The sequence below is a fragment of the Maniola hyperantus genome, chromosome 7, assembly GCF_902806685.2.
Source record: "Maniola hyperantus chromosome 7, iAphHyp1.2, whole genome shotgun sequence".
Taxonomy (NCBI): domain Eukaryota; kingdom Metazoa; phylum Arthropoda; class Insecta; order Lepidoptera; family Nymphalidae; genus Maniola; species Maniola hyperantus.
Window position 1 is genome coordinate 431,419 of NC_048542.1, and position 26,168 is coordinate 457,586.

A 26,168-nucleotide genomic window follows, 5' to 3' on the forward strand; every position below is an offset into this window, starting at 1 on the left:
TAGGTTAGTTTTTAGGAAACTTGTAACTGCCTTTCTGCAACACAGGTTTTTTCCTAGTGCAGAGGGTAGGAAACTCGTTCTCTTACCTATAATTTTAGTGTAATATTAGATATAATATATTAAGTCCCTAGTTTTTAAAAAACTTGTAACTGCCTTCTGCAATACAGGGTTTTCCAAGTGCAGAGGGTAGGAAACTTGTTTCTTGTGCCTAAATTCTAAATTCAAAATAAATTATTCTTATTCTTATTCTTATTCTTAATGACATAATGTCATTTCATGGCCCAGTTATTTTTTCCACCGTCACAACACAATGTTTGATTTATTTCTAAAGTTACCCACATCCACTTGTATTCTCTTTGATCGACATCGACAGTGTTTACTGTTTAGCCTGTGATATTAGTCTATGCAATTTTACGTTGATTGACGCCATTATTCTTGCCATTATTGCATTCGTGCATCTGTCAAACTAATGAAAGATCCAATAAAATTTGAGCTTTTTAAAATTAACAGGAAGTCGTCTTCTTTCAACAGACAACGGGTGATATCTAATTTCGATTTCTTGTGATTATTATGGCTCAGAATATTAACCCGCACTATGCGTCGTCGTCGAATCCAGCTAAACAAAATGAGGACACTATAAAATTAAAAGACAATCACGCCGTGAGCAAACGGTAAGAATTTTCCATAATCCCTTGTGTTTTTAATTCTCTCGATCCTCGGCTAAGGTTCAGTGCTCGTTACAGATTGCAGAAAGAACTCATGGAGTTGATGCGATGCGCAGACAAAGGGATCTCTGCGTTTCCAGAAAGCGAAAACCTTTTTAAATGGATAGGTACTATTAACGGGCCCCAAGACACTGTTTACGCGGGACACAAGTACAAGCTGTCCCTAGAGTTCCCCAACTCGTACCCCTACGCCCCGCCCGTGGTCAAGTTCGTGACGCCATGCTTTCATCCCAACGTGGACACCTGTGGACTAATATGTTTAGATATATTGAAGGACAAGTGGACGGCCCTGTACGACGTCCGCACGGTGCTCCTCTCTATACAGAGCCTGCTAGCGGAACCCAACACGCAAAGTCCTCTGAACCAGCAAGCCTCGTACCTATGGCCCAACCAACCCGCCTACAAAAAGTATTTAGATGAATTTTATAGTAAACATAGAGACTAATAGTTTGTTAGATTTGACTGTATGAATTATGTTGAGTTGCGTTACTTGTGTTGTGAATGTCTGAGTGTGAACACGGAGGTCTTTCTGTTATCCTTATTTCTAATGTCAATCCAAATCAAACATTTCTATTTAAATAATCACATTGTAATAGACTTGTGTTGATATTTATTGTAATTTCATAATTATTGTATAAAATTGTAAACTTTCTTGATCTATGCACTTGTCGCTTGCATTCGTTTAACAATTTCAACAAACTTAAGATGTTATGTTTTATGAAAGAAATTGATTAATACAATTATTTAGTTCAATTCCAATTTTTGTTTTTATTCATACTATCCTGCCTCGCTGTAGTTCATGATCATGCTTTGTTGCAGATTCTAACATTTGTGGGTCACATTCTTGTGCTAAATAAATCTATACTTACATATAAAAAGAAACTAGCTGACATATCTACATACAGTTAAAGCAGTACTTAGGTCTAGAAATTTGAGAATTTGCATATGGATTTTGTTTACAATAGAACAGTGAATAAATTATTCTATTTAAATAAACTTTTAAAAGTATTTTTGAATGGTCGAATGCATCTACCACTGTATAATGTACCATCTATAACGTAAATTCCTACTAAGAAATAATTTTCAGTAATCCAGCCCAACATGGATCAACTAGACTGATATCACAGATTAATTGCAAAATATAGGAATTTTTTTTTACTATATAGGCTTGCGCTATGCCCATACGTATGCCTGCCTAGTGCCTACAAGGTACTTATTCACTCTTTAGCAATTATAGCTAACCAGAAGCTAGAAGGCAACCCATCCATTTTCTAGCAGTGAGTATTAGAAGCTAGGAAGTGAAAACGCATCGTAAGAGTCCATGGAATTTAGACCATGTAGGGGTGCAGGCCTAAGCAAATTGAGGGCTTTGGTACTATGTTCCATCTTAGACTGTATCATCATATGAACCTATGTCTAGTCTGACGTAGGCCTTCCATAATATTATGGGTACCACTTCACTGGACCCTCAAACTTCCACCTTGTCTTCATCCTCTGTTGATCCATCATACTGAATAGCACTCCACACTACTCTTACATGTATGAACCTACATACAGTCTTAGCCTATAGTCCGTACAAATGACTCCTCCATTTTAACTCTATGGGTCAACTGTCATGTCAAAAGTACGGTTCACCTTTCACACCTTTTTCACACTCAACGGGAATAACCCCTTTAAAATAAGGACTAAAATCATATTTTTGACATGAAATTTGACACAAAAAGTTAAAATGGCGCGTGAGGGGTTAAATTTTTGCGTTATACCTACTGCCACTTCAACTTACAAACAGTAATCCCCATTATCCCATACTAATGACAGACAAAAAGTCAGTGTGCGTTAACCATTCTGAGACACCAACCAATCACAAACAAAATTATATTTTCAAATGTTTTATGAAAACATGTTTACGATTTTTTGTCTCTATCATTTGTATTGATTAAGACAGAGAGAGCCTTATCTATACTAACTCCTCTCCGTGGATAGAGTAGAAGCCTTTCTGAATCAAATGATGTAAGACTCTTGAATGGATATTTTAATATTTAATTGAAGGTAAAATCAATACAAAATAAAACATTTTATAATGCTTGGGTATGTAAATTTGATTTAATAAGTTAACAAATTACAACAACTTATTTACACTTTAGTTCCCGTCCACTCTTACTTCAATAAATAATGTAGGTCCTTTAATTTTATTAATAAAACTTATTCGTACATATTTGCTCACTTATTTTATAGTAATTATATAAGTCCCACGAATTGCTAATGCGCGTGGCCGCCATTTTAGTGACGTCAGCACTAGACTGAAGTTTCGAGCTGATTGTATATTTTTATTTCGGCTGAACGTCAAAATGACGTCATTTCGATGTTAATGAGATATGGTTACAGCGCAATAGCAATTTGCGGGACTTATATCTGGTTACATATTTTATTAACAACTAGCTTTCCCTGCGAATTTATTCGCGTGAATTTGGTTTATAACAATCCCGATAGTTTATAACTGAGATAAAAAACCGGCCAAGTGCCAGTCAGATTCGCGCTCCGAGGGTTCCGTACTAGTCGTATTTTTCGACATTTTGCACGATGAATCAAAAACTATTATGCATAAAAATAAATAAAAATTTGTTTCAGAATGTAGGTAGGTACATTGTATGAATTATTATTTTAAAAAAAACTATACAGATAAGTCTGGTTTCTACATTCAATCTATCTGTAATCTGACGATGTCACGTTCAAATCTACGCTCGCGTTGCCAAGTAGTAACTTATCTACAGATTACAGATAGACTGAATATTGATATAGTTCCCGGCAGTTAAATAGTCGCGTCTGCATGACCTACGAGGTATGCTTCCACGTGTACTGTGTACGGATGTAGCACTCACACTAATGCAGAGTGCGGCGCGACGTGCGGGCTGGTGTGTTCCGCTCCCTCGCGTCGCGCGGCACATATACGCCTAAAAATGCTATAGCGACGCGTCTTGCGGTTAACTTCAAGAACGACTATTTAATTGGCGCGGACTATAACTGACGGGTTTCAATATTAACTTATAGCCTAAGGTGGAAACAGACTGCTGCGTCAAAACAAATCTTTTATCTTAGTATTTTTATGGTTCGAATCAGATTACGACACCCACACAACATGATGCTGGGCGTTTTTAAGTACGTTTTAAGACTTAAATTGATTTTACTGCACATACATATTATTACATTGGCACACACATATCTCAACAATATATCAATCAACAGTAACATAGGAAAAAAGAAAAAATGGTACACCAAATCTGCAGATATTTAGCAAATTTAAGTATCTAGACTGAAATCTGTTGTAGACAGTCTCTAAATTGACAGGTCTAAATCTAGTGCTATCTTTTTCCACGGGGAGCATTGTGAAAAAGATAGCAATAAATTTAGACCTGTCATTTTAGTTTAGAGATTATGTACAACAGAATTAGTCACACTTGAATAATCTCAAAACATAATTGACAGATTTAAAAATGATGCTATCCTTTTCTGGGGGGAACAGTGTGAAAGAGGCACTATTTTTAAACATGCAATTTTTTATTCACTTTACCTATTAAAAAAAATATACAAATGAATTAGCACATGGATACTCAATTTTAATGCATTAAGAAGTATGATTAAATAAATAAATAAATGGTTACTTATATTAAATGGAATAAGTTAACAATTTTGGTCATAATATATCTATCTACATTTATTTATCTATCTATATTATATTTAACTATCTTTCTATTCGACAGTAAGTGTGCACAATACAACTGGTTAGTGGACCGTTACAACACTGCACAACACAGTACTTTGATTGCACCTTTACAAATAACTTTAAATAAATAATACGCTACCTATATTACACTAACAAAAGACTAGAATTAGTGTCATTAATAACATTAGTAATTTAAGCCTTGGTCACACACGACACTACAGCGACGCCTGACCGGCTCTCAGGCTGAGATCTATAGAGCGTACTTTGACTTTGCCCAGACTTAAGTTTACAGTGCGACAAGGCTCTCTTGGCATTTGAATAACATTGACAGGGGGGCGCTGTTGGAGAACAAAAATTATTCAAACAAGAACAAAGGGCACGGCAACGTTAGTTCCGATTTTCGCCACGCGCCAAGATAGCCTTGTCGCACCCTAAAGAGATATAACGATTTATGCCAGCGATATAACGCTGTCTCGTTATAACAGTGTCTTAAGTCTCAGCAAATACAGATCACAGCCTGAGCTCCCATGGGATAAAAACCTAAATCCACGCGAACGATATCACCTAGTAGATTGATATATATCAGCGATTGTGTATGTTTAAGCAGCTGTTACGCTGTGAGGACCAGGGCATTAGCGCGTAAATCCCTGACAGAGATTCAACCACTTTTATAAGTCGCATCGGCAAAATTCGTTTTCGCAGAAAAGCGCGACCTGTCAATGACTAAATTCGAAATATAGTAGGCGGCAGAAAATAATGTCGACCTTTAGAAAGAGATAGCGGTTAAGTAGAGCGTTGTCTCTGTGGTCGACAAAACGTCACATAGGTATGAGTGACAGAGAGAACGCTCTACAAAGTCGAAATGTCATTCTAAAGGCCGATGTACATTATTTTCTGCCGTGTACTGTACAGAAGCCGACAGGAAATATTGAACGTCGAACTTTACAAAGAGATTTCGCCTTCGTAGAGCGTTGTCTCTGGCACTCATACCTATGTGACGTTTTGTCGGCCTCAACGACAGAGGCAACCCTCGAAAAAACTGCTATCTCTTTCTAAAAATCGATGCATAATATTTCCTGCTACAGATCTTGTTGCTTGACGTTGAGATTTTAAATACAAGAACAACGGAGACTTGTGCTATCTCGCTCATAGTTCGGGCATATAAAAGATGGCGCGGAGGCAACAACCAATAGCGGACGTACGCGCGCTGTGATTGGCTGAGATATTTTCGCGCCATTCAAAAATAACATTTCTGCGCAGGAACATTGGTGTAACTAATAAAAGTGGTAGTACTGTACTAACGCGAATTAACCCCAGCGTAACATGCCCAAGGCCTATAAAATTATAATGATTTCACTTATTGCTAGGAATGTAATAGTATCACCTTACACTGGGAAGCATATAGAAGACTAGCAGTTGCCTGCGATTTGCCGCATATTATCCAATTTAACAATAATTATTATTTATTCTGTGACACTTATAAATACTGAATACATACATGATATTTTCTTGTCATTCTTTTTGTTCAATTAATATTCCTCTAGCTATACTAATAGGTACTTTGCCTGCTCTGTGGAGATCCTTGCAGAGACCTCAGTCCAGCAGTGGACGTCTATCGAGAGACAACGACGAAAGCAGAAAATTATCAGCCAATTGGAAGTAATTGCGATCGATGCATTGTGGCTGTCAAGATTTAATGCTAAGGCCCCTGTGTTCTGTTTCGCCGACTTTTTAGTATTAGTCAGCCGAGGTAGGCGTAAATGCTTTTACCCTCCTTCTTCGTCAATACAAAAGCTAACTCTTGACAACAATCAGTAGTATGACCAAAATTATAACAACAACAGCAAGCATCATGATGCAATGCATCTTTCTGTTTTGTCTCTGGTACCTCTCAGCCTTCTGCAACTGCTTGTACCCCTCGTGGACTTGCACTTGCGTCTGCTCTACGTTGTAGTCTATTCTATCCAGCACCGTGCCTTGTTCGTTAACCATTTGCGCCAAATCCTTGAATATATCGTTCAAATCTACGATCGATTTCACTATCTTGTTCACTTCCTCCTCCCTCTCTGCCACCATTTTAGTGTTTTCTTCTTGCATCAGTAGTAACTGCTTTTGGTTCAAATTTTGTTTTTGGAAACTACCCTCAGAATCTTCTTCCTCAAAATGATTCTGAGTCGAAGTACTCGGTAGGGAGAACAGTAAATCTGTCTGGTTACTGGTCAGGCCTGGTAATAGTTCGTCTTGTAAACTCAGCTCCTCGAAATTGGGGAGGTCGAAATAGGCATTAGACCTTTCCTCCCTCGACGTTAGGGATTTTAAGTAGTTAGACTGCGCCGAGCGAAAGGTCACGCTCAGGTCTTGGAGGATCGTTACTAGAGCTAGAACTACATTTGTTGCTAGTTTTTGTTCGGATTTGCTACCTGGAATTTTAGAAATTTTGACTCATTATTAATTATTGATTTTAAAAATTATGTGAGTAATTATATTTTATCAGATCACTCTGCTGAATGCATTTGATGAAAAGAGGAATTGAACCAACTTCTTTGAAGTCAACTAAAATCATCGTAAGTCAGCCCAGCTGCTGAGCTGGCTGGCTAGGGGCGGAGGGAGGAAGCACACTGACCGTGTCTGACTTGCGCCCTGATAGGCGCGAGGCGGGCGTGTGCCTGCGCGAAGTGGCGGCCGATCTCCGCCGACAGCCTCTCGATGTGCCGCTGCTCGCTGCTGTCGTCCAGCGCGGGCCGCCGCAGCTGCTGCTCATGACGCGACTGCAGCTCTGACAGCTTCGTTCGTAGCCTAGGGAAACGTGGATGGGCTTAACCTCATTTTTTTTAATTTAATTTACAGACTATAGCTTGGCTTTAATTGGAAAATGTATACTCGATGAGTAAGTATTAAATACTATGAAGAATTTTACTTCAATCTTTTTTCCTAAAGTATTTATCAAGAAAAGTTTAATAATTCACGTACCTAGTGATGATATAATGCGCCTCCTCCAATGAGTCGCTCCAGGGCGGTGGAGCATGACAGTCGGAGCGAGTCTCCAAGCCGGCCTCCGCATCGAGGCTGCTGGACCGCATAAGCCTGACCCTTTCAGACTCATTTCCCTTTTTGAAAAAGTATATTATTTTGGTTTGGGATCAAAACAAAAAAGAAACCTAAACTATATAAACTGACTTTTTTTCAAAAGAATAGCTAATTCAGCCAACCCATGTTAAACATGATACTAATAGTATAAATGTGAAAGTGTGTTTGTTTGTTGGTTAGTCCTTCAATCACGCCACAACCGAGTTACGGATCAACGTGATATTTTACATGGGTATAGCTAAAGACCTGGAGAGTGACATAGGCTACTTTTTATTCCAAAAAAATCAATGAGTTCCCACAGGATTTTTGAAAATCTAAATCCATGCAGACAAAATCATAGCCATCAGTTAGTGATTAATATATCCCTTTATCCTCCAACCGAGTATTAAGCTTGTGCTATGTAGGTACCAGTGTGTGTAAAACAAATAGTCCAATTTGAACACAAGGCATATGACTGATAATAACAGATCTCAGCTAGGCTTGTGTATCTCTTAGGCGAGATCTATAGAGCACACTTTGACAGGGGGTCTTGTGGATCTCACACATCTGTAACTTTGAGGTAAGTATATCCACCAGAAAAGTGTCTGTCTAAAGTGTATGCTCTAATCGTACTTTAATATATAGTTCAGGTTGTTGCTCATGCTAGCCAAGTCTCGCTAAAGTGTGACAGAAACATCGATGGACAGAAAGCGAAAGCGGTCATGGCCAGGCGTCTCGATAGAGATGCAGCTACCATTCGTGGCTAATTTCGGGCCGGTCAACTTAGATCGTGCTTATTGTACAGTTGGTCTTTACAGTCCAATCAATAGTTAGATAGGTACCTGTTCTGCGAATATTTGCCGACCATGGATTGCGTTATTGCGCATCAACACAAACACTTCTGTTAAACTTCGCGATACCATTTTATTATATTCTGTCACACTATCTTGAAAAAATAGTTAATGTCCTAATCTTCACTTTTCAGTTTTCTCCTTAAAATATTTTTTGTTGATTTAGAAAAACTACAAAATAAAGTATAAAATCACGAATTAAAAACTGTCAAAGTAACGTCAACGTCACGGTACTACATGGGCCTCAGAATAAGGACTGTTAGAAGTAGCCCTATTGTGACACTTACTGTTAGAGCGAGATAGCTAAATGCATTTAAGCTCTTGTTAGAACGTGACAAAATGATTATGCTTTGTCCTTATCACCGTGGCCACTTTTTTTTGTTTGTGAAAATGTATTTGTACATGAGTATTTGACAAACAACGTGAAGTGTAGAAGGAATGACATTTCACAAGTATGAAAATCTGCTTGAGAGAGAGGGAATGAGGGGGACACGCTAGTTGCAAATCTGGATATATCTGTGACATGGGCACATACTCCATGCACATACTCTAAGATGGGCACTGTCAAGTGTGTGTCATTAAATACTCTAAGGTCAAAATCGATCCACTGTTGCTAGATGGGGGATTCCCTCCAAATTCGGGAGATTTTTGGCTCGGGGCGGAATTGTGGGAAGAATTTTTGAAAGAAATAAATTAAAAAGGCGTTTTATGGGTTTTAAAAGTATTAAATTAAAAGCAATTTAAAGCGTGGTTTTGTATTTTTTGCCCCTTAAAACTAATAAACGAAGTCTTAGTCATAAGGATTGGAAGTAAGTTAATTCAATTCGATTTTGGATTTGAAAATACTCTGGGAGTTTTTTTTCGAAATACGTACCTATTAGGTACTGATATTTAAGGCGATTTCGCAAGACGTTTGGTGGGAAATTCACATAGGTAGCTATTTGGCAGCACTCACCAACCCATAGATAATATTGTCTTTTTTAACTGGTTTTACGGCTCTGGGTTCTATCCTTTTTGGCCTGGGACTAGTATTTGTGGTGATAAATAAAAACTCCGAATAAAACGTCACAGAACACTATTGTAGACTGTAGTGATTATTTTATATAGGTACTCTTTGGTAATAAACGGTATGTTTTTTACGCATGGTTTCACAAATTCACTAATTTTGTTCAAGTCCTCCGGCTCCAAATGAAAAGTCTTTTACACCGTTTCTGGTCGGTGGTTCAATCAAGTGTTCAAGTCCAAGTGGTTTTCATTGTGACCATGTAATTATCATATACCTAATATTCAAATTCATTATCGTCACGCAGTTACAAGTTCACGCTTAGTACAAAATCAAATGAGTGTGCCTACTTACGAAACCGGCCCAGAGCATTTTCAACAATTTCCATCGAACAGGATAATTGTAATACACCCCGGATCCCTCTACGTTCGCATAGGGCGCGCCTCTGATCTACTACCCGTGAAACAACTTCATTGTATAGCGAGGAAACGCCACCCCGGAGGAAAAATCTACCGCGATCCTTTCGTACCGCCGAGCGTACCGAAGACGAAAGAACTCATCGAGGAGCTGGAAGAATGTCGTCTGCAGATATCCCACACGCTGCAGTCTTGCATGCAGTCGCACGGCGGACGGCGGTACGCTACGCCGCCGCAGCAGATCGCGGCTTTCAACCGGCGCTCGCTCCCGGAGCCCGCAGCCGACGGGGAGGCCTGGCCGCAAGTGCAGTGCGACCTCGTGGTGGGTGACCTGGTGCTCGACGTGGACCCCGAGTTGCCCTACAACGTGCACTTCCCGTTCCGCCGGGGCGACTTCAACTTGCACTCGGAAGTCGGCGGCTCGGTTTCCTCCGTTCTCAACGACCTCTTCACCATTTGGAGCTCAATTATTGAATACAAGCTGGGCATACCCTTAATGGAACTGGTGAAGTACCGCTGTGTTCTTTTGATACCAGATATCTATTCCAGAAGTCATCTAAAGTACCTTACATCACTATTATTGAAAGATTTAGGATTCGGTCACTGCTTTCTTGTTCAAGAAAGTGTAGGGGCGACATTCGGAGCTGGCATCGGTTCCGCTTGCGTTGTAGATATCGGTGACCAAAAGACTGCCATTTCGTGTGTCGAGGATGGTATCTCGCATAAAACCACTAGATTAAGAATGGATTATGGAGCTGGGGATGTGTGTCAGGCTTTGTCCTGGATGTTCCACAAGAGTGCATTCCCATACAAGAATTGGAATGAGAACGTTCCCAGAGATGTGTTCCTGATGCGCAACTTGTACCAAGACTTTTGTCACATCAATCTAGACGTCTGTGGACCTCAAGAGAAGACATTCCTGGTTGACCATCCGGGAGATATAGTGAACAAATACACTTTACAAGTCGGTGATGAGTGTATCATATCACCGCTGTCCTTTTTTTACACAGATCTACTTAAAATAACCGGGCAGAAGACTACTAAAATTCAGACTCGGCAGCCTAGTGATGCAGAGGACCCTTTCGATGCGGAGTTCTTGAGAGAAACGGGAAGAAAACGTGAGACTGCTGACCCTACAGCAAACGAAAGCCAACAATTTGAAGGGGCGAATGAAAGTCAGCCAACTGCCAACCCTGATGATGATATAGTGGTGGATACTTTAGAGAGTGGTCCAGGTGAGGTGGCCCTGGCTCCCGGACAAGTGTTGAGTTTGGACGCTGCAATTCTTCAAAGTATAGACTGTTGTCCGAATGAGGAGTTAAAACGTAAAATGTACAGTAGCATATTAATCGTAGGTGGAGGCGTTAAAGTTCACGGGCTCAACCTGTGGCTTCAGAACAAGTTAGCCTTGCAAATCCCTTACACGTACAAGACTGAGCAGCTGGAGATAGTGACATCCCCCAAGGACATAGACCCCGCCAGCACCGTGTGGAAGGGGGCAGCGGTCATGTCGTGCTTGGAGTCTGCAGCCGAGTTGTGGATTAACCAGATGGAGTGGAATAGATATGGACTCAAAATATTAAGAGAAAGAGCACCATTCATTTGGTAAAGTAACTTTTGATACTGATTAGAACAAAGGTTGTTTAATTAAGAAAGAATAAAATATGTTTTCTTGCACAAGTGCATGAGGAAGCAGCTGTAAGGGCTTCGGAGACAGTCAAATAACTTGTATAATTTTGTTTTGCTTATGTGTTGTGTAGTCAAGCATGCCACTATGATCATGACTGTTTTTAGTTAAAGATTTTGCCACTAATTCAGACATAAAATAAAAATACTTTTTGTTCAAGTTTTTAATTTATAAATAAACGAATATTTGTTTTACTTGATAAGCTTATAATTTTGTATAACATAATAATATGGCAGATGTTCGAGATTTACAAAATTATAAAATAGTATAAAACTCAAACTTATTTTATTTAAAATCCTTTTGTATAATATAAGTACTCGGTATTATTAAAACTTAATTAATGTAAGATTCATATTGCTAAAGTATAATAAGTATTATGTTTCAGTCTTGTTTTTATTTTATGTAATAAATAGTAAGTTGTTTAAAATTGCCTACCATACAATATAAAATACTGGTTACAGTAATTTTGGCCTCACAAAAAGAGTTTGGATCGTAAACCAATCGACAAATCTCCAACTAAGTTAAGTCGATCTTATTGGTGGTACAAAGTGTGGCGAAATGGTAGGTGTCTGCTGCCGCTCGATAAGAACAGTACCTACGCGCAAATCGCCCACTTTTACCCAAAACTCTATTTACCTTCCAGAAACCATAAAAACATTGTATAACCTTACAAATAACTTCATTATGAAGTACATACAAAACAATCTATTATTAATTAAAATTACACTTAGATCTCATTAAATCACTAGAAAGCAGAGTGGACAGGGGACAAGATGCAGTCAGTTAGGGTTCCGTACCAGCTGTTAAGACAGATGATTCAAGCCCCCTTTTAAAAAACCGGCCAAGTGTGAATCAGACTCGCGCACTGAGGGTTCCGTAGTACAATCGTATTTTATCGACATTTTGCACGATAAATCAAAAACTGCTTACTAGATCTCGTTAAACCAATTTTCGGTGAAAGTTTGCATGGATATAATGTACATCATACATTCTTTTTAGTTTTATCATTCTCTTATTTTAGAAGTTACAGGGGAGACACATTTTACCATTTTGGAAGTGTCTCACGCGCAAACTACTCAGTTTAGAAAAAAATTATATTAGAAACTTCAATATCATTTTTGAAGACCTATCCATAAATACCCCACACGTATGGGTTTGATGAAAAAAAATATTTTTGAGTTTCAGTTCTAAGTATGGGGAACCCCAAAATTTATTGTTTTTTTCTATTTTTGTGTAAAAATCTTAATGCGGTTCACAGAATACATCTACTTACCAAGTTTCAACAGTATAGCTGTTATAGTTACGGAAAAAGTGGCTGTGACAGACAGACAGACATGACGAATCTATAAGGGTTCCGTTTTTTGCCCTTCGGCTACGGAACCCTAAGAAACCGGCCAAGTGTGAGTCAGACTCGCGCACCGAGGGTTCTGTACTTGTAGGACTTTCTCCATTCGTTAACTAACTTGAGCGACACGATCATCAGTTTTGAATTCCACACTGACATCACACACCTTGCTTGGCTTCGGATGAAGAAACGCGTAATAAACCACCATGAACACCAAACCCAAAACATAAGGCCCTACACATAACACTAGCATTGGATAAAAATATATCGAAGATTTCATAAAGTCGTCCGCATAGACGTACCAGAGTGCCATACATGTTATATTTTGTATGAAACACGTAGAATAGTATGCACTGTACCTGTACCTAGTTCTACCTTCTACAGGCAAGATGTATGTGAATAAGTATACAGCTCCTAGAGCTAGGGAGAATGATATTTGGCCGAGTTGGCTGTGGGAACAGAACGGAGACCTGTCGAAGAGCTGGAGCCAGGCGGTCATGACCAGGATGTGTATGGCACAAGCGAGCACGGTCCAGTAGGGGAACAGGTAGGCGATCACTGACATAGAGGTCACTCGGCTCACTGAAACAAATAATTTAAAAAAAATTGCATGAATGTAGTGTAGTGTGTATTCGTAACACAAAAATCGGTCAAGTGTGAGCCGAACTCGCACATGAAGTGTTCAAGGCATTTTTATTGCACCAACTAATTTAAAAAAAATTATATCCACCACCATTAATCTATACTTCTATACTAATATTATAAAGAGGTAATGTTTGTAAGTTTGTTTGTAGCGGGTAATCTCTGGAACTACTGAATCGATTTTGAAAATTCTTTCATCAGTAGAAAGCTACATTATTACTCAGTGACATAGGTAGGCTATATTTTATTTTCAAAAAAATTAGAGATCCCTACGAAAATTGTAATTATGTGAAAAAATCGTCTCATCTGTGAGCTTCCGTAGCGTGCGCTGCGTAAATAGTTAAAGTTACACGAAAACAATGTTCTGTGGAATTGTTCCTCTTAAACAGTTCTAAAAAAAAGTCCGCAATAGCACATATCTATCTTTTACGGTAGGCTCACAATAACCATTTTTATGATTTTGAAATGTGGTCTAAAACAAAGCTTCGAAGGTGTTTTAACTATTACTATTGTTCTTTGTATAATTTCATTTAGAATAATATCTTAGGAGATATCACGAAATAAAAATAATAGCGACGGCCGCGGCAGGTCGGCTGCGAGGCACCAGCCCATGCCCACTATTGAGGAGCATATCCACAGACAATACTCACAAGTGACCAGAAAGTGCCACAGCGTCTGCAGCACAGTGCCCGGCCAGCTCATGTTGAGCTTGTCCTGCTGGGCGAAGCGCACCGCGCGCTGGTAGGCCGCGAGGCACCAGCCCATGCCCACTATTGAGGAGCATATCCACAGACAATACTCACAAGTGACCAGAAAGTGCCACAGCGTCTGCAGCACAGTGCCCGGCCAGCTCATGTTGAGCTTGTCCTGCTGGGCGAAGCGCACCGCGCGCTGGTAGGCCGCGAGGCACCAGCCCATGCCCACTATTGAGGAGCATATCCACAGACAATACTCACAAGTGACCAGAAAGTGCCACAGCGTCTGCAGCACAGTGCCCGGCCAGCTCATGTTGAGCTTGTCCTGCTGGGCGAAGCGCACCGCGCGCTGGTAGGCCGCGAGGCACCAGCCCATGCCCACTATTGAGGAGCATATTGACAGAATTTGGTGGACTGAAATAGAAATTATCCATAATTCACAATCACATAAGGGAACATTATGAATTTCACTGTAAGGCTAGATATTGTGTGAAAAACTCAAAGCACAATAGTATGTAATTAGTGATAAGCGAAGGGGCATCAGAAAAGCTACTTGGTCCATCACTACCCATATTATAATAATACATGCAAAAGTGTTTGCTTCTTGGTTTGTCCTTCAATCACGTCGCAACGGTGCAACGGATTGACGTGATTTTTTGCATGGATATAGGTAAAGACCTGGAGAGTGACATGTGCTAATTTTTATTCCCGAAAATCAAAGAGTTCCCATGCGATTTTTAAAAAACTTTGCCACTCAGCAATGAGCTATATGTCGCAGAGAGTTGTGCGCTTACCGGCCAGCCGGTCGTACTGGCGCAGCAGCAGGCTGGTCTGCAGCACCTGCTGCGGCGCCGCCTCGAGGAAGCACTCGAACACGCGCAGCAGCGCCGCGTCCGAGTCCTCCTTCAGCATGAGCGCGTAGTACATGCGCTGCGACGCCGCGTCGTGCGCGCGCGCCGCCCGCCGCGACTTCACTGCGTAACTGACACGTCTCTATGCTCAATTTAATGCCATTTTAAGGAATGTCAAGAAAAAGTACACTTATTTTTTTTGCATATATATCTAAATGTATAAAAGGAAAACGTGAGTGACTGACTGACTGACTGATCTATCAACTCACAGCTCAAACTACTGGATGGATCGGGCTGAAATTTGGCATGCAGATAACTATTATGACATAGGCATCTGCTAAGGATTTTTTAAAATTCAACCCCCTAAGAGGGTGAAATAGGGGTTTGAAATTTGTGTAGTCCACGCGGACGAAGTGGCGAGCATAAACTAGTTGGTATTATTAGATTTTCGTGATGGTGACAAGAATTAAGGCCATTTTCAAATCTCTTTTTGAATAATTCAATATGGGTGTTGTTTCCAAGGGTTTTTGGAGTGCTGTTCACGAAAATATAGACATAATCATTAAATTTTAGATGAATATCAGCAAAACCTACATTATACATCCTAGATGAATTGATAACCTCCACCTCCTCCTTAAAGTCGGTTATTAAAATGTCATTGATACCAACATGAGAGCATCAGTGAAACGCAGGATTGGTGCCATCTGCAGCACGAGGATGAAGACCCGCAGCCACTTCCTCTTAGTGAACTCATTTGTAACAGAATCCTGCTGTTTGTCTTGGGCATACCTGAAAACATTGTAAGTAGTCCATACTAACATAATCTAAAAATCTATTTGTTTATTACTGTAAGCTGTCGGATCTGATTATTATTATCACTAACGTCTGATAATAATAATTATTGCCAAACCTAAATAACATACTCTTAATCAAGTTGCATGTGAAAGTAACTGGGAGCCCACTGCATTATTATCCCAAGAAACCCCTACCATTATGTGATTAATAGAAACAGGGTGACAACCATCAGTAATAGCTAATGAGGACTGCTAAGCATTTTGTTGAGTTAACTTAAGGATGTTAAGTCAAGAACGTGACCTAAATGCTATTTATAATGGTCTAACTAGTATTATCATAGAATGACTCAACCTTAGAGGAACAAGAAGTTTGTACTTACATTCTAATAGAGACAGCTGTGTTAACGAACGCTGGCAGGAGTATAAACGCCAAAGTCCACCCGAACTCCATCATTTTCCTCTCCAGGGAGTACCGCACCGCCACATTGATGTCGAGCCCTAAATCTACGAGATGACCAACAATCGCCACCACATACAAAAGAGATCGAAGTTTGTTATCGTAATGTTGCTCGGCATTCGATCCGGTTCGTCGTAAGAGTAACCGCTTTGGAGCATTTTTCGCGCTGCTTTCGGCATTTGGATAGTTTTTACTTGTGTTTTCTTTTAATAAATTAACGAAATCATTTTACACAAACAACATCCCCTTTCTCGCGGGCTTTTTCTTTTTTGTTTTCGTCCATCGACAAAAAACCTAATGCGTCACTGTCAACGTGACAGCCACAGAGTGGTAATTTTTCCTACAGATAATAGTAAGACCAAACACCATTACAGCCACCTTGGGTAACTTTAGATGCACGTTTAACTCGTCAATGGACGATACTAGTTACGTCCAACTAGTTTCCAATGAGAGACCCTTTGATTTTGCCACTTAGACGACTAACTAGTCAAGCCTGCGTTGGTATGGGGCAAGAATTTTATTGATAGATACTTACTAAATTCACAAATTGGGTAACAACGTACCTACCTAGTTAATTAGTTACCATATTCCCGAATCTAAGTTATCAATTATTATACAAATAATTAATTTGATAAAATAATTTATTAACATTAAACTAAGACTGATTGTTTAGTACTAAGCATATGACATTATAAAATGAACTAAGAAGTCTAAACATGTGCAAAAAAGATAGTTCTCTAGTCATTAGTTTAGAGATTTAAGTAGGTACCAACCGAATCAGCACCTATGACCTAGTTAATTTCATCTTAGAGCTAAGTAAAGTATGTTAATATATTAATCAATTTAATTTAATCTTGTGGATATAACGTTTTTATAATATCATTAGCCGTTAAATTCGCCGAAAGTAGCGTCAGCAAAAGCGACTGCGATGTCATGGATCTGAAAGGAGATAAAAGTGTATTTTAAATCATATCAAACTAAAGCTAAAAAGTTAGGCCTAAGCCATAAACTCTTCTCATTCTGCGAGGCCACCCGTGCACAACAGTAGGCCGGCGATGGATTAATCATGATGATGATGATGAATCGTGATAAAAAATAATTAATCATGACGATGATTGCCAACATCTGTAAAGAAACATCGCCGATTTCGCCGCGATTTCTGGACCGATTTGCAAGTCTTTTTGACAGGATTATTTTCAAATCCGTTCAACCTATATCCATAATTATGTAGGTACCTACTTATCTATTCTATTAGTATAGTATAATTGTCACCATCTTGTAAGTATGGTGAATAGACTATATATTTTTTGAATCTGTCATACTTCTGTTTTAGGATTTCAACCAACGGGGTCCATGTTTTGGGAAACAGTGTTTCTTTACAGCCTCGCCATTTGTCTTTTATTAGATCCCCAATGGATGCGTTCACCACTTTCAGGAAGCCACATTTTTCTGCAATAAATAAAGTAACTAAGTACATATAAGTCCCGTAAGTAAATTGCTAGTGCGCGTGGCCGCCATTTTAGTGACATCAGCACTAGACTGAAGTTTCGAGCTGATGGTATATTTTTATTTCGGCTGACGTCAAAATGACGTCATTTCGATGTTAATAGACATGGTTCCAGCGGCGCAAAAGCAATTTGCGGGATTTATACTATGTTTCAATTTCAAATTAGAAGTTAGAAGACCATCGGCGCTCAGTACCTAACTCTAGAGAAATAGGAACAAGTCGCGGGCATAAGCTATAAGGTATTAATTAAAACTATTGTAATGTTTGGATGTAACTGTACAGAAGTGATAGGACGAGTTACATCTCGACAACGTGACAGATTTCGAGTATCGAAAACTATACCTAACGTCAAAAAAGGTTCAAGTTTGTCATATACGTCTACAGCCAGCGCAAGCGGAAACTGCGAAATAAAAATTAATACTGAAACTGAATGTACGAGTCGACTTTAACACAAAGAAACGTAGGTCCATTTTACTCAGACATTAAGTTTTTTTGAAATTCCGATACAAGTTAGCCCTTGATTGCGATCTCACCTGACCATGTAAGTTATAGTGAAGTCTACGATGTAAGAAGCGGGCTAACTTAGAAGGGTATGCCAGTTTGATTAAACCATAATGCCATTTACGCGGCATCGCATAGCGTACCGGAACGCTAAATAATCGACGTCACTTGTCAGCTTGATGTGAAAACTCGTATAACTACTAATGGTAGGTACCTACAGATTTATTTTCTTCTTTTACCTGTGTACGCATCAACAAGTAGTTGCTCAAAGAAGTTCGGGACGAAGGAGTTGAGGCACTTCGGGACTTCGTAAAGCGACGCGTTCATCTTGCGCGCATGTTGCTTTGTCTTGATCTCCACTATGGACACCAGACTCTCTTGCATTGTTTCGTTGAAGCTAGAAAATCGCAATAGGTCTCTATTAATCAAGATAAAATTCAAAACGAAAACCCGACTAACTAATCCCTAAACGAAATGAAATAGGTATATAAAAATTATATACCTACCTATAATAATTATTATAGTAAAATTGTTTATCTGATCATTCATCATTGATCAAAATCAGTTCAATCTCAGTTGATCTAAGCTTGCAATGTTATGCATCATCACTCATCAGGTAGGGTAGGGCAGGTACGTACAGAACAGCTTGATGCAGGATGCAGTGCGCAGCAGCGACCTCATCTGGCAACTCGTCGTGGCACTTGTGGACGGTGTGGAAGAGCCGCACGTCCTGGAAGTTGCTGATGAGGAAGTGGAAGTCACTACGCAGCTGCTCCAGCTTCTTCGCTGGCTCTGAGAGGCAGTGCTCCGTTATGTCTATGATCTGTGTAAGGAGAACTTAAAACAATTGATGAAAGATCATAATGGACTAGTAGACGGCGAAATCGTACTGTCAACGTACCTAATATGCGACAGGTCGACATGGCAACCGGGTTGGGGACGCCCCGCACTCTCGCTGTGGAAGTGTGCGGGATAGCGTGGGTGACGTGCCATGATGACCTGTCAAGTACTATAGCTATGGGTGGACCCATGAAAGGTTGAGATTTGCACGAGAATTTCTCAAAGCCTGGACAGATAACTATGTGGTCTGTGCTAGACAGAAAAAGGCGCGTCGATAAAAAAAAGGTATATGCGTTCTGTAATATAAGGAGTGGTATCAAGCACCAAGGTCTGATTGTAGCCAAGCGCCAGTCTATGAATAAAAAAGAAATTAAACTAGAACTTCCTTACCTCTTCCAGCGTAATCACATAGTTCGTGAAGTCATGGAAGTATTTGATCCTGTAGAACTTGAGGACGGCTCCACGCAGCTTCTTGGCCATCTCAGTGTTCATGATGTGCACCAGGTCGAGGAACGTATCCATCACGAGGAGAGACGTGTTCTTGAGCTGGTTGTAGTTGTTACGGCCCTGGAGGAACAGGCTTTGGCTACGTCGTATGCCTCACGCACGAGGTGGTACTTTGTTATCTATTTTAAAAACGTCTTTTGCACACTGAAAAAGGCATAAGCCAGAAATATTATGATTGAGTATAATGCACAAATTTGAAGTTCTCATATTTTAAATTTATTTGTAAACTGTGATGTCAAAAGTACATTTTAGTCCTTAAGGTGACGCTGGATGCACGTCCGAACTGCTCGGCCCACGTGGGTAACCTGTATGCTATTTCACCTAACATTGTGATAGAAAGAAATAGACTCAGTGATGAGCAGTGTAGCGAGTGCATGCGCTCACACTAGCGTCCGGATATATTGATGATGGCACACAGATAGTTGGACAGATGTCACCGATGAATTTTTGTAAATATATGATTTATGAAGGAACTACTTATTTCAATTATTATTGTATAAGATTTTATGGAAGAGCGGGGTCGCCTGCCACGAGTACTCGTAGCAATACTAAACAGTTACTGGGATGGTCCCAATTACTACGCACTATGTGAAATTGTTTTACCTACTGAATAAATATTTTTTAATTTTTTTTGAATGATATGATTACCTAGGTAGGCCGCGAGGCACCAGCCCATGCCCACTATTTGAGGAGCATATCCACAGACAATACTCACAAGTGACCAGAAAGTGCCACAGCGTCTGCAGCACAGTGCCCGGCCAGCTCATGTTGAGCTTGTCCTGCTGGGCGAAGCGCACCGCGCGCTGGTAGGCCGCGAGGCACCAGCCCATGCCCACTATTGAGGAGCATATCCACAGACAATACTCACAAGTGACCAGAAAGTGCCACAGCGTCTGCAGCACAGTGCCCGGCCAGCTCATGTTGAGCTTGTCCTGCTGGGCGAAGCGCACCGCGCGCTGGTAGGCCGCGAGGCACCAGCCCATGCCCACTATTGAGGAGCATATCCACAGACAATACTCACAAGTGACCAGAAAGTGCCACAGCGTCTGCAGCACAGTGCCCGGCCAGCTCATGTTGAGCTTGTCCTGCTGGGCGAAGCGCACCCGCGCGCTGGTAGGCCGCGAGGCACCAGCCCATGCCCACTATTGAGGAGCATATTGACAGAATTTGGTGGACTGAAATAGAAATTATCCATAATTCACAATCACATAAGGGAACATTATGAATTTCACTGTAAGGCTAGATATTGTGTGAAAAACTCAAAGCACAATAGTATGTAATTAGTGATAAGCGAAGGGGCATCAGAAAAGCTACTTGGTCCATCACTACCCATATTATAATAATACATGCAAAAGTGTTTGCTTCTTGGTTTGTCCTTCAATCACGTCGCAACGGTGCAACGGATTGACGTGATTTTTTGCATGGATATAGGTAAAGACCTGGAGAGTGACATGTGCTAATTTTTATTCCCGAAAATCAAAGAGTTCCCATGCGATTTTTAAAAAACTTTGCCACTCAGCAATGAGCTATATGTCGCAGAGAGTTGTGCGCTTACCGGCCAGCCGGTCGTACTGGCGCAGCAGCAGGCTGGTCTGCAGCACCTGCTGCGGCGCCGCCTCGAGGAAGCACTCGAACACGCGCAGCAGCGCCGCGTCCGAGTCCTCCTTCAGCATGAGCGCGTAGTACATGCGCTGCGACGCCGCGTCGTGCGCGCGCGCCGCCCGCCGCGACTTCACTGCGTAACTGACACGTCTCTATGCTCAATTTAATGCCATTTTAAGGAATGCAAAAAAAAGTACACTTATTTTTTTTGCATATATATCTAAATGTATAAAAGGAAAACGTGAGTGACTGACTGACTGACTGATCTATCAACTCACAGCTCAAACTACTGGATGGATCGGGCTGAAATTTGGCATGCAGATAACTATTATGACATAGGCATCTGCTAAGGATTTTTTAAAATTCAACCCCTAAGAGGGTGAAATAGGGGTTTGAAATTTGTGTAGTCCACGCGGACGAAGTGGCGAGCATAAACTAGTTGGTATTATTAGATTTTCGTGATGGTGACAAGAATTAAGGCCATTTTCAAATCTCTTTTGAATAATTCAATATGGGTGTTGTTTCCAAGGGTTTTTTGGAGTGCTGTTCACGAAAATATAGACATAATCATTAAATTTTAGATGAATATCAGCAAAACCTACATTATACATCCTAGATGAATTGATAACCTCCACCTCCTCCTTAAAGTCGGTTATTAAAATGTCATTGATACCAACATGAGAGCATCAGTGAAACGCAGGATTGGTGCCATCTGCAGCACGAGGATGAAGACCCGCAGCCACTTCCTCTTAGTGAACTCATTTGTAACAGAATCCTGCTGTTTGTCTTGGGCATACCTGAAAACATTGTAAGTAGTCCATACTAACATAATCTAAAAATCTATTTGTTTATTACTGTAAGCTGTCGGATCTAATTATTATTATCACTAACGTCTGATAATAATAATTATTGCCAACCTAAATAACATACTCTTAATCAAGTTGCATGTGAAAGTAACTGGGAGCCCACTGCATATTATCCCAAGAAACCCCTACCATTATGTGATTAATAGAAACAGGGTGACAACCATCAGTAATAGCTAATGAGGACTGCTAAGGCATTTTGTTGAGTTAACTTAAGGGATGTTAAGTCAAGACGTGACCTAAATGCTATTATAATGGTCTAACTAGTATTATCATAGAATGACCTCAACCCTTAGAGGAACAAGAAGTTTGTACTTACATTCTAATAGAGACAGCTGTGTTAACGAACGCTGGCAGGAGTATAAACGCCAAAGTCCACCCGAACTCCATCATTTTCCTCTCCAGGGAGTACCGCACCGCCACATTGATGTCGAGCCCTAAATCTACGAGATGACCAACAATCGCCACCACATACAAAAAGAGATCGAAGTTTGTTATCGTAATGTTGCTCGGCATTCGATCCGGGTTCGTCGTAAGAGTAACCGCTTTGGAGCATTTTCGCCGCTGCTTTCGGCATTTGGATATTTTTTACTTGTGTTTCTTTTAAATATTAACGAAATCATTTTACACAAACAACATCCCCTTTCGCGCGGGCTTTTTCTTTTTTGTTTTCGTCCATCGACAAAAAACCTAATGCGTCACTGTCAACGTGACAGCCACAGAGTGGTAATTTTTCCTACAGATACTAGTAAGACCAAACACCATTACAGCCACCTTGGGTAACTTTAGATGCACGTTTAACTCGTCAATGGACGATACTAGTTACGTCCAACTAGTTCCAATGAGAGACCCTTTGATTTGCCACTTTAGACGGACTAACTAGTCAAGCCTGCGTTGGTAGGGGCAAGAATTTTGATTGATAGATACTTACTAAATTCACAAATTGGGTAACAACGTACCTACCTAGTTAATTAGTTACCATATTCCCGAATCTAAGTTATCATTATTATACAAATAATTAATTGGATAAAATAATTTTATTAACATAAACTAAGACTGATTGTTTAGTACTAAGCATATGACATTATAAAATGCAACTAAGAAGTCTAAACATGTGCAAAAAAGATAGTTCCTCTAGTCATTAGTTTAGAGATTTAAGTAGGTACCAACCGAATCAGCACCTATGACCTAGTTAATTTCATCTTAGAGCTAAGTAAAGTAGTTAATATATTAATCAATGTAATTTAATCTTGTGGATATAACGTTTTATAATATCATTAGCCGTTAAATTCGCCGAAAGTAGCGTCAGCAAAAGCGACTGCGATGTCATGGATCTGAAAGGAGATAAAAGTGTATTTTAAATCATATCAAACTAAAGCTAAAAAGTTAGGCTAAGCCATAAACTCTTCTCATTCTGCGAGGCCACCCGTGCACAACAGTAGGCCGGCGATGGATTAATCATGATGATGATGATGAATCGTGATAAAAAATAATTAATCATGACGATGATTGCCAACATCTGTAAAGAAACATCGCCGATTTCGCCGCGATTTCTGGACCGATTTGCAAGTCTTTTTGACAGGATTATTTTCAAATCCGTTCAACCTATATCCATAATTATGTAGGTACCTACTTATCTATTCTATTAGTATAGTAATTGTCACCATCTTGTAAGTATGGTGAATAGACTATATATTTTTTGAATCTGTCATACTTCTGTTTTAGGATTTCAACCAACGGGGTCCATGTTTGGGAAACAGTGTTTCTTTACAGCCTCGCCATTTGTCTTTTATTAGATCCCCAATGGATGCGTTCACCACTTTCAGGAAGCCACATTTTTCTGCAATAAATAAAGTAACGTACATATAAGTCCCGTAAGTAAATTGCTAGTGCGCGTGGCCGCCATTTTAGTGACATCAGCACTAGACTGAAGTTTTGAGGTGATGGTATATTTTATTTCAGCTGACGTCAAAAATGACGTCATTTCGATGTTAATAGACATGGTTCCAGCGGCGCAAAAGCAATTTGCGGATTTATACTATGTTTCCAATTTCAAATTAGAAGTTAGAAGACCACGGCGCTCAGTACCTAAACTCTAGAGAAATAGGAACAAGTCGCGGGAATAAGCTATAAGGGTATTAATTAAAACGATGGTAATGTTTGGATGTAACTGTACCGAAGTGATAGGGACGAGTTACATCTCGACAACGTTGACAGATTTCGAGTATCGAAAACTATACCTAACGTCAAAAAAGGTTCAAGTTTGTCATAATACGTCTACAGCCAGCGCAAGCGGAAACTGCGAAATAAAAATTAATACTGAAACTGAATGTACGAGTCGACTTTAACACAAAGAAACGTAGGTCCATTTTACTCAGACATTAAGTTTTTTTGAAATTCCGATACAAGTAGCCCTTGATTGCGATCTCACCTGACCATGTAAGTTATAGTGAAGTCTACGATGTAAGAAGCGGGCTAACTTAGAAGGGGTATGCCAGTTTGATTAAACCATAATGCCATTTACGCGGCATCGCATGGCGTACCGGAACGCTAAATAATCGACGTCACTTGTCAGCTTGATGTGAAAACTCGTATAACTACTAATGGTAGGTACCTACAGATTTATTTTCTTCTTTACCTGTGTACGCATCAACAAGTAGTTGCTCAAAGAAGTTCGGGACGAAGGAGTTGAGGCACTTCGGGACTTCGTAAAGCGACGCGTTCACTCTGCGCGCATGTTGCTTTGTCTTGATCTCCACTATGGACACCAGACTCTCTTGCATTGTTTCGTTGAAGCTAGAAAATCGCAATAGGTCTCTATTAATCAAGATAAAATTCAAAACGAAAACCCGACTAACTAATCCCTAAACGAAATGAAATAGGTATATAAAAATTATATACCTACCTATAATAATTATTATAGTAAAATTGTTTATCTGATCATTCATCATTGATCAAAATCAGTTCAATCTCAGTTGATCTAAGCTTGCAATGTTATGCATCATCACTCATCAGGTAGGGTAGGGCAGGTACGTACAGAACAGCTTGATGCAGGATGCAGTGCGCAGCAGCGACCTCATCTGGCAACTCGTCGTGGCACTTGTGGACGGTGTGGAAGAGCCGCACGTCCTGGAAGTTGCTGATGAGGAAGTGGAAGTCACTACGCAGCTGCTCCAGCTTCTTCGCTGGCTCTGAGAGGCAGTGCTCCGTTATGTCTATGATCTGTGTAAGGAGAACTTAAAACAATTGATGAAAGATCATAATGGACTAGTAGACGGCGAAATCGTACTGTCAACGTACCTAATATGCGACAGGTCGACATGGCAACCGGGTTGGGGACGCCCCGCACTCTCGCTGTGGAAGTGTGCGGGATAGCGTGGTGACGTGCCATGATGACCTGTCAAGTACTATAGCTATGGGTGGACCCATGAAAGGTTGAGATTTGCACGAGAATTTCTCAAAGCCTGGACAGATAACTATGTGGTCTGTGCTAGACAGAAAAAAGGCGCGTCGATAAAAAAAAGGTATATGCGTTCTGTAATATAAGGAGTGGTATCAAGCACCAAGGTCTGATTGTAGCCAAGCGCCAGTCTATGAATAAAAAAGAAATTAAACTAGAACTTCCTTACCTCTTCCAGCGTAATCACATAGTTCGTGAAGTCATGGAAGTATTTGATCCTGTAGAACTTGAGGACGGCTCCACGCAGCTTCTTGGCCATCTCAGTGTTCATGATGTGCACCAGGTCGAGGAACGTATCCATCACGAGGAGAGACGTGTTCTTGAGCTGGTTGTAGTTGTTACGGCCCTGGAGGAACAGGCTTTTGGCTACGTCGTATGCCTCACGCACGAGGTGGTACTTTTTATCTATTTTAAAACGTCTTTTGCACACTGAAAAAGGCATAAGCCAGAAATATTATGATTGAGTATAATGCACAAATTTGAAGTTCTCATATTTTAAATTTATTTGTAAACTGTGATGTCAAAAGTACAATTTTAGTCCTTAAGGTGACGCTGGATGCACGTCCGAACTGCTCGGCCCACGTGGGTAACCTGTATGCTATTTCACCTAACATTGTGATAGAAAGAAATAGACT

The 26,168-nt window shown here is 40.2% G+C and overlaps 3 protein-coding genes and 2 pseudogenes across 3 annotated transcripts; 2 read left to right on the top strand and 3 right to left on the bottom strand.

The window, feature by feature from the left end:
- The first annotated feature begins 420 nt into the window (after positions 1 to 420).
- vih (ubiquitin conjugating enzyme vih) lies at positions 421 to 1,484 on the top strand. The gene is made up of 2 exons (XM_034970769.2): positions 421 to 671; positions 744 to 1,484. Exons 1-2 carry the CDS (start codon positions 571 to 573, stop codon positions 1,168 to 1,170), a joined length of 528 nt encoding a protein of 175 aa, XP_034826660.1. The 5' UTR covers positions 421 to 570; the 3' UTR covers positions 1,171 to 1,484.
- A 1,322-nt stretch (positions 1,485 to 2,806) lies between these two features.
- On the bottom strand, positions 2,807 to 8,576 carry Syx16 (syntaxin 16). The gene is made up of 4 exons (XM_034970767.2): positions 8,355 to 8,576; positions 7,417 to 7,553; positions 7,070 to 7,242; positions 2,807 to 6,866 (listed from the first exon to the last, which is right to left on the bottom strand). The coding sequence occupies exons 1-4, from the start codon at positions 8,433 to 8,435 to the stop codon at positions 6,241 to 6,243; spliced, it is 1,017 nt and encodes a 338-aa protein (XP_034826658.1). The 5' UTR covers positions 8,436 to 8,576; the 3' UTR covers positions 2,807 to 6,240.
- Positions 8,577 to 9,456: 880 nt separating this feature from the next.
- Arp8 (Actin-related protein 8) lies at positions 9,457 to 11,748 on the top strand. The gene has a single exon (XM_034970765.2). The coding sequence runs from the start codon at positions 9,703 to 9,705 to the stop codon at positions 11,389 to 11,391; it is 1,689 nt and encodes a 562-aa protein (XP_034826656.1). The 5' UTR covers positions 9,457 to 9,702; the 3' UTR covers positions 11,392 to 11,748.
- Positions 11,749 to 11,877: 129 nt separating this feature from the next.
- On the bottom strand, positions 11,878 to 22,650 carry LOC117983902 (uncharacterized; annotated as a pseudogene).
- A 700-nt stretch (positions 22,651 to 23,350) lies between these two features.
- LOC117983903 (uncharacterized) lies at positions 23,351 to 25,929 on the bottom strand (annotated as a pseudogene).
- Positions 25,930 to 26,168: the final 239 nt, after the last annotated feature.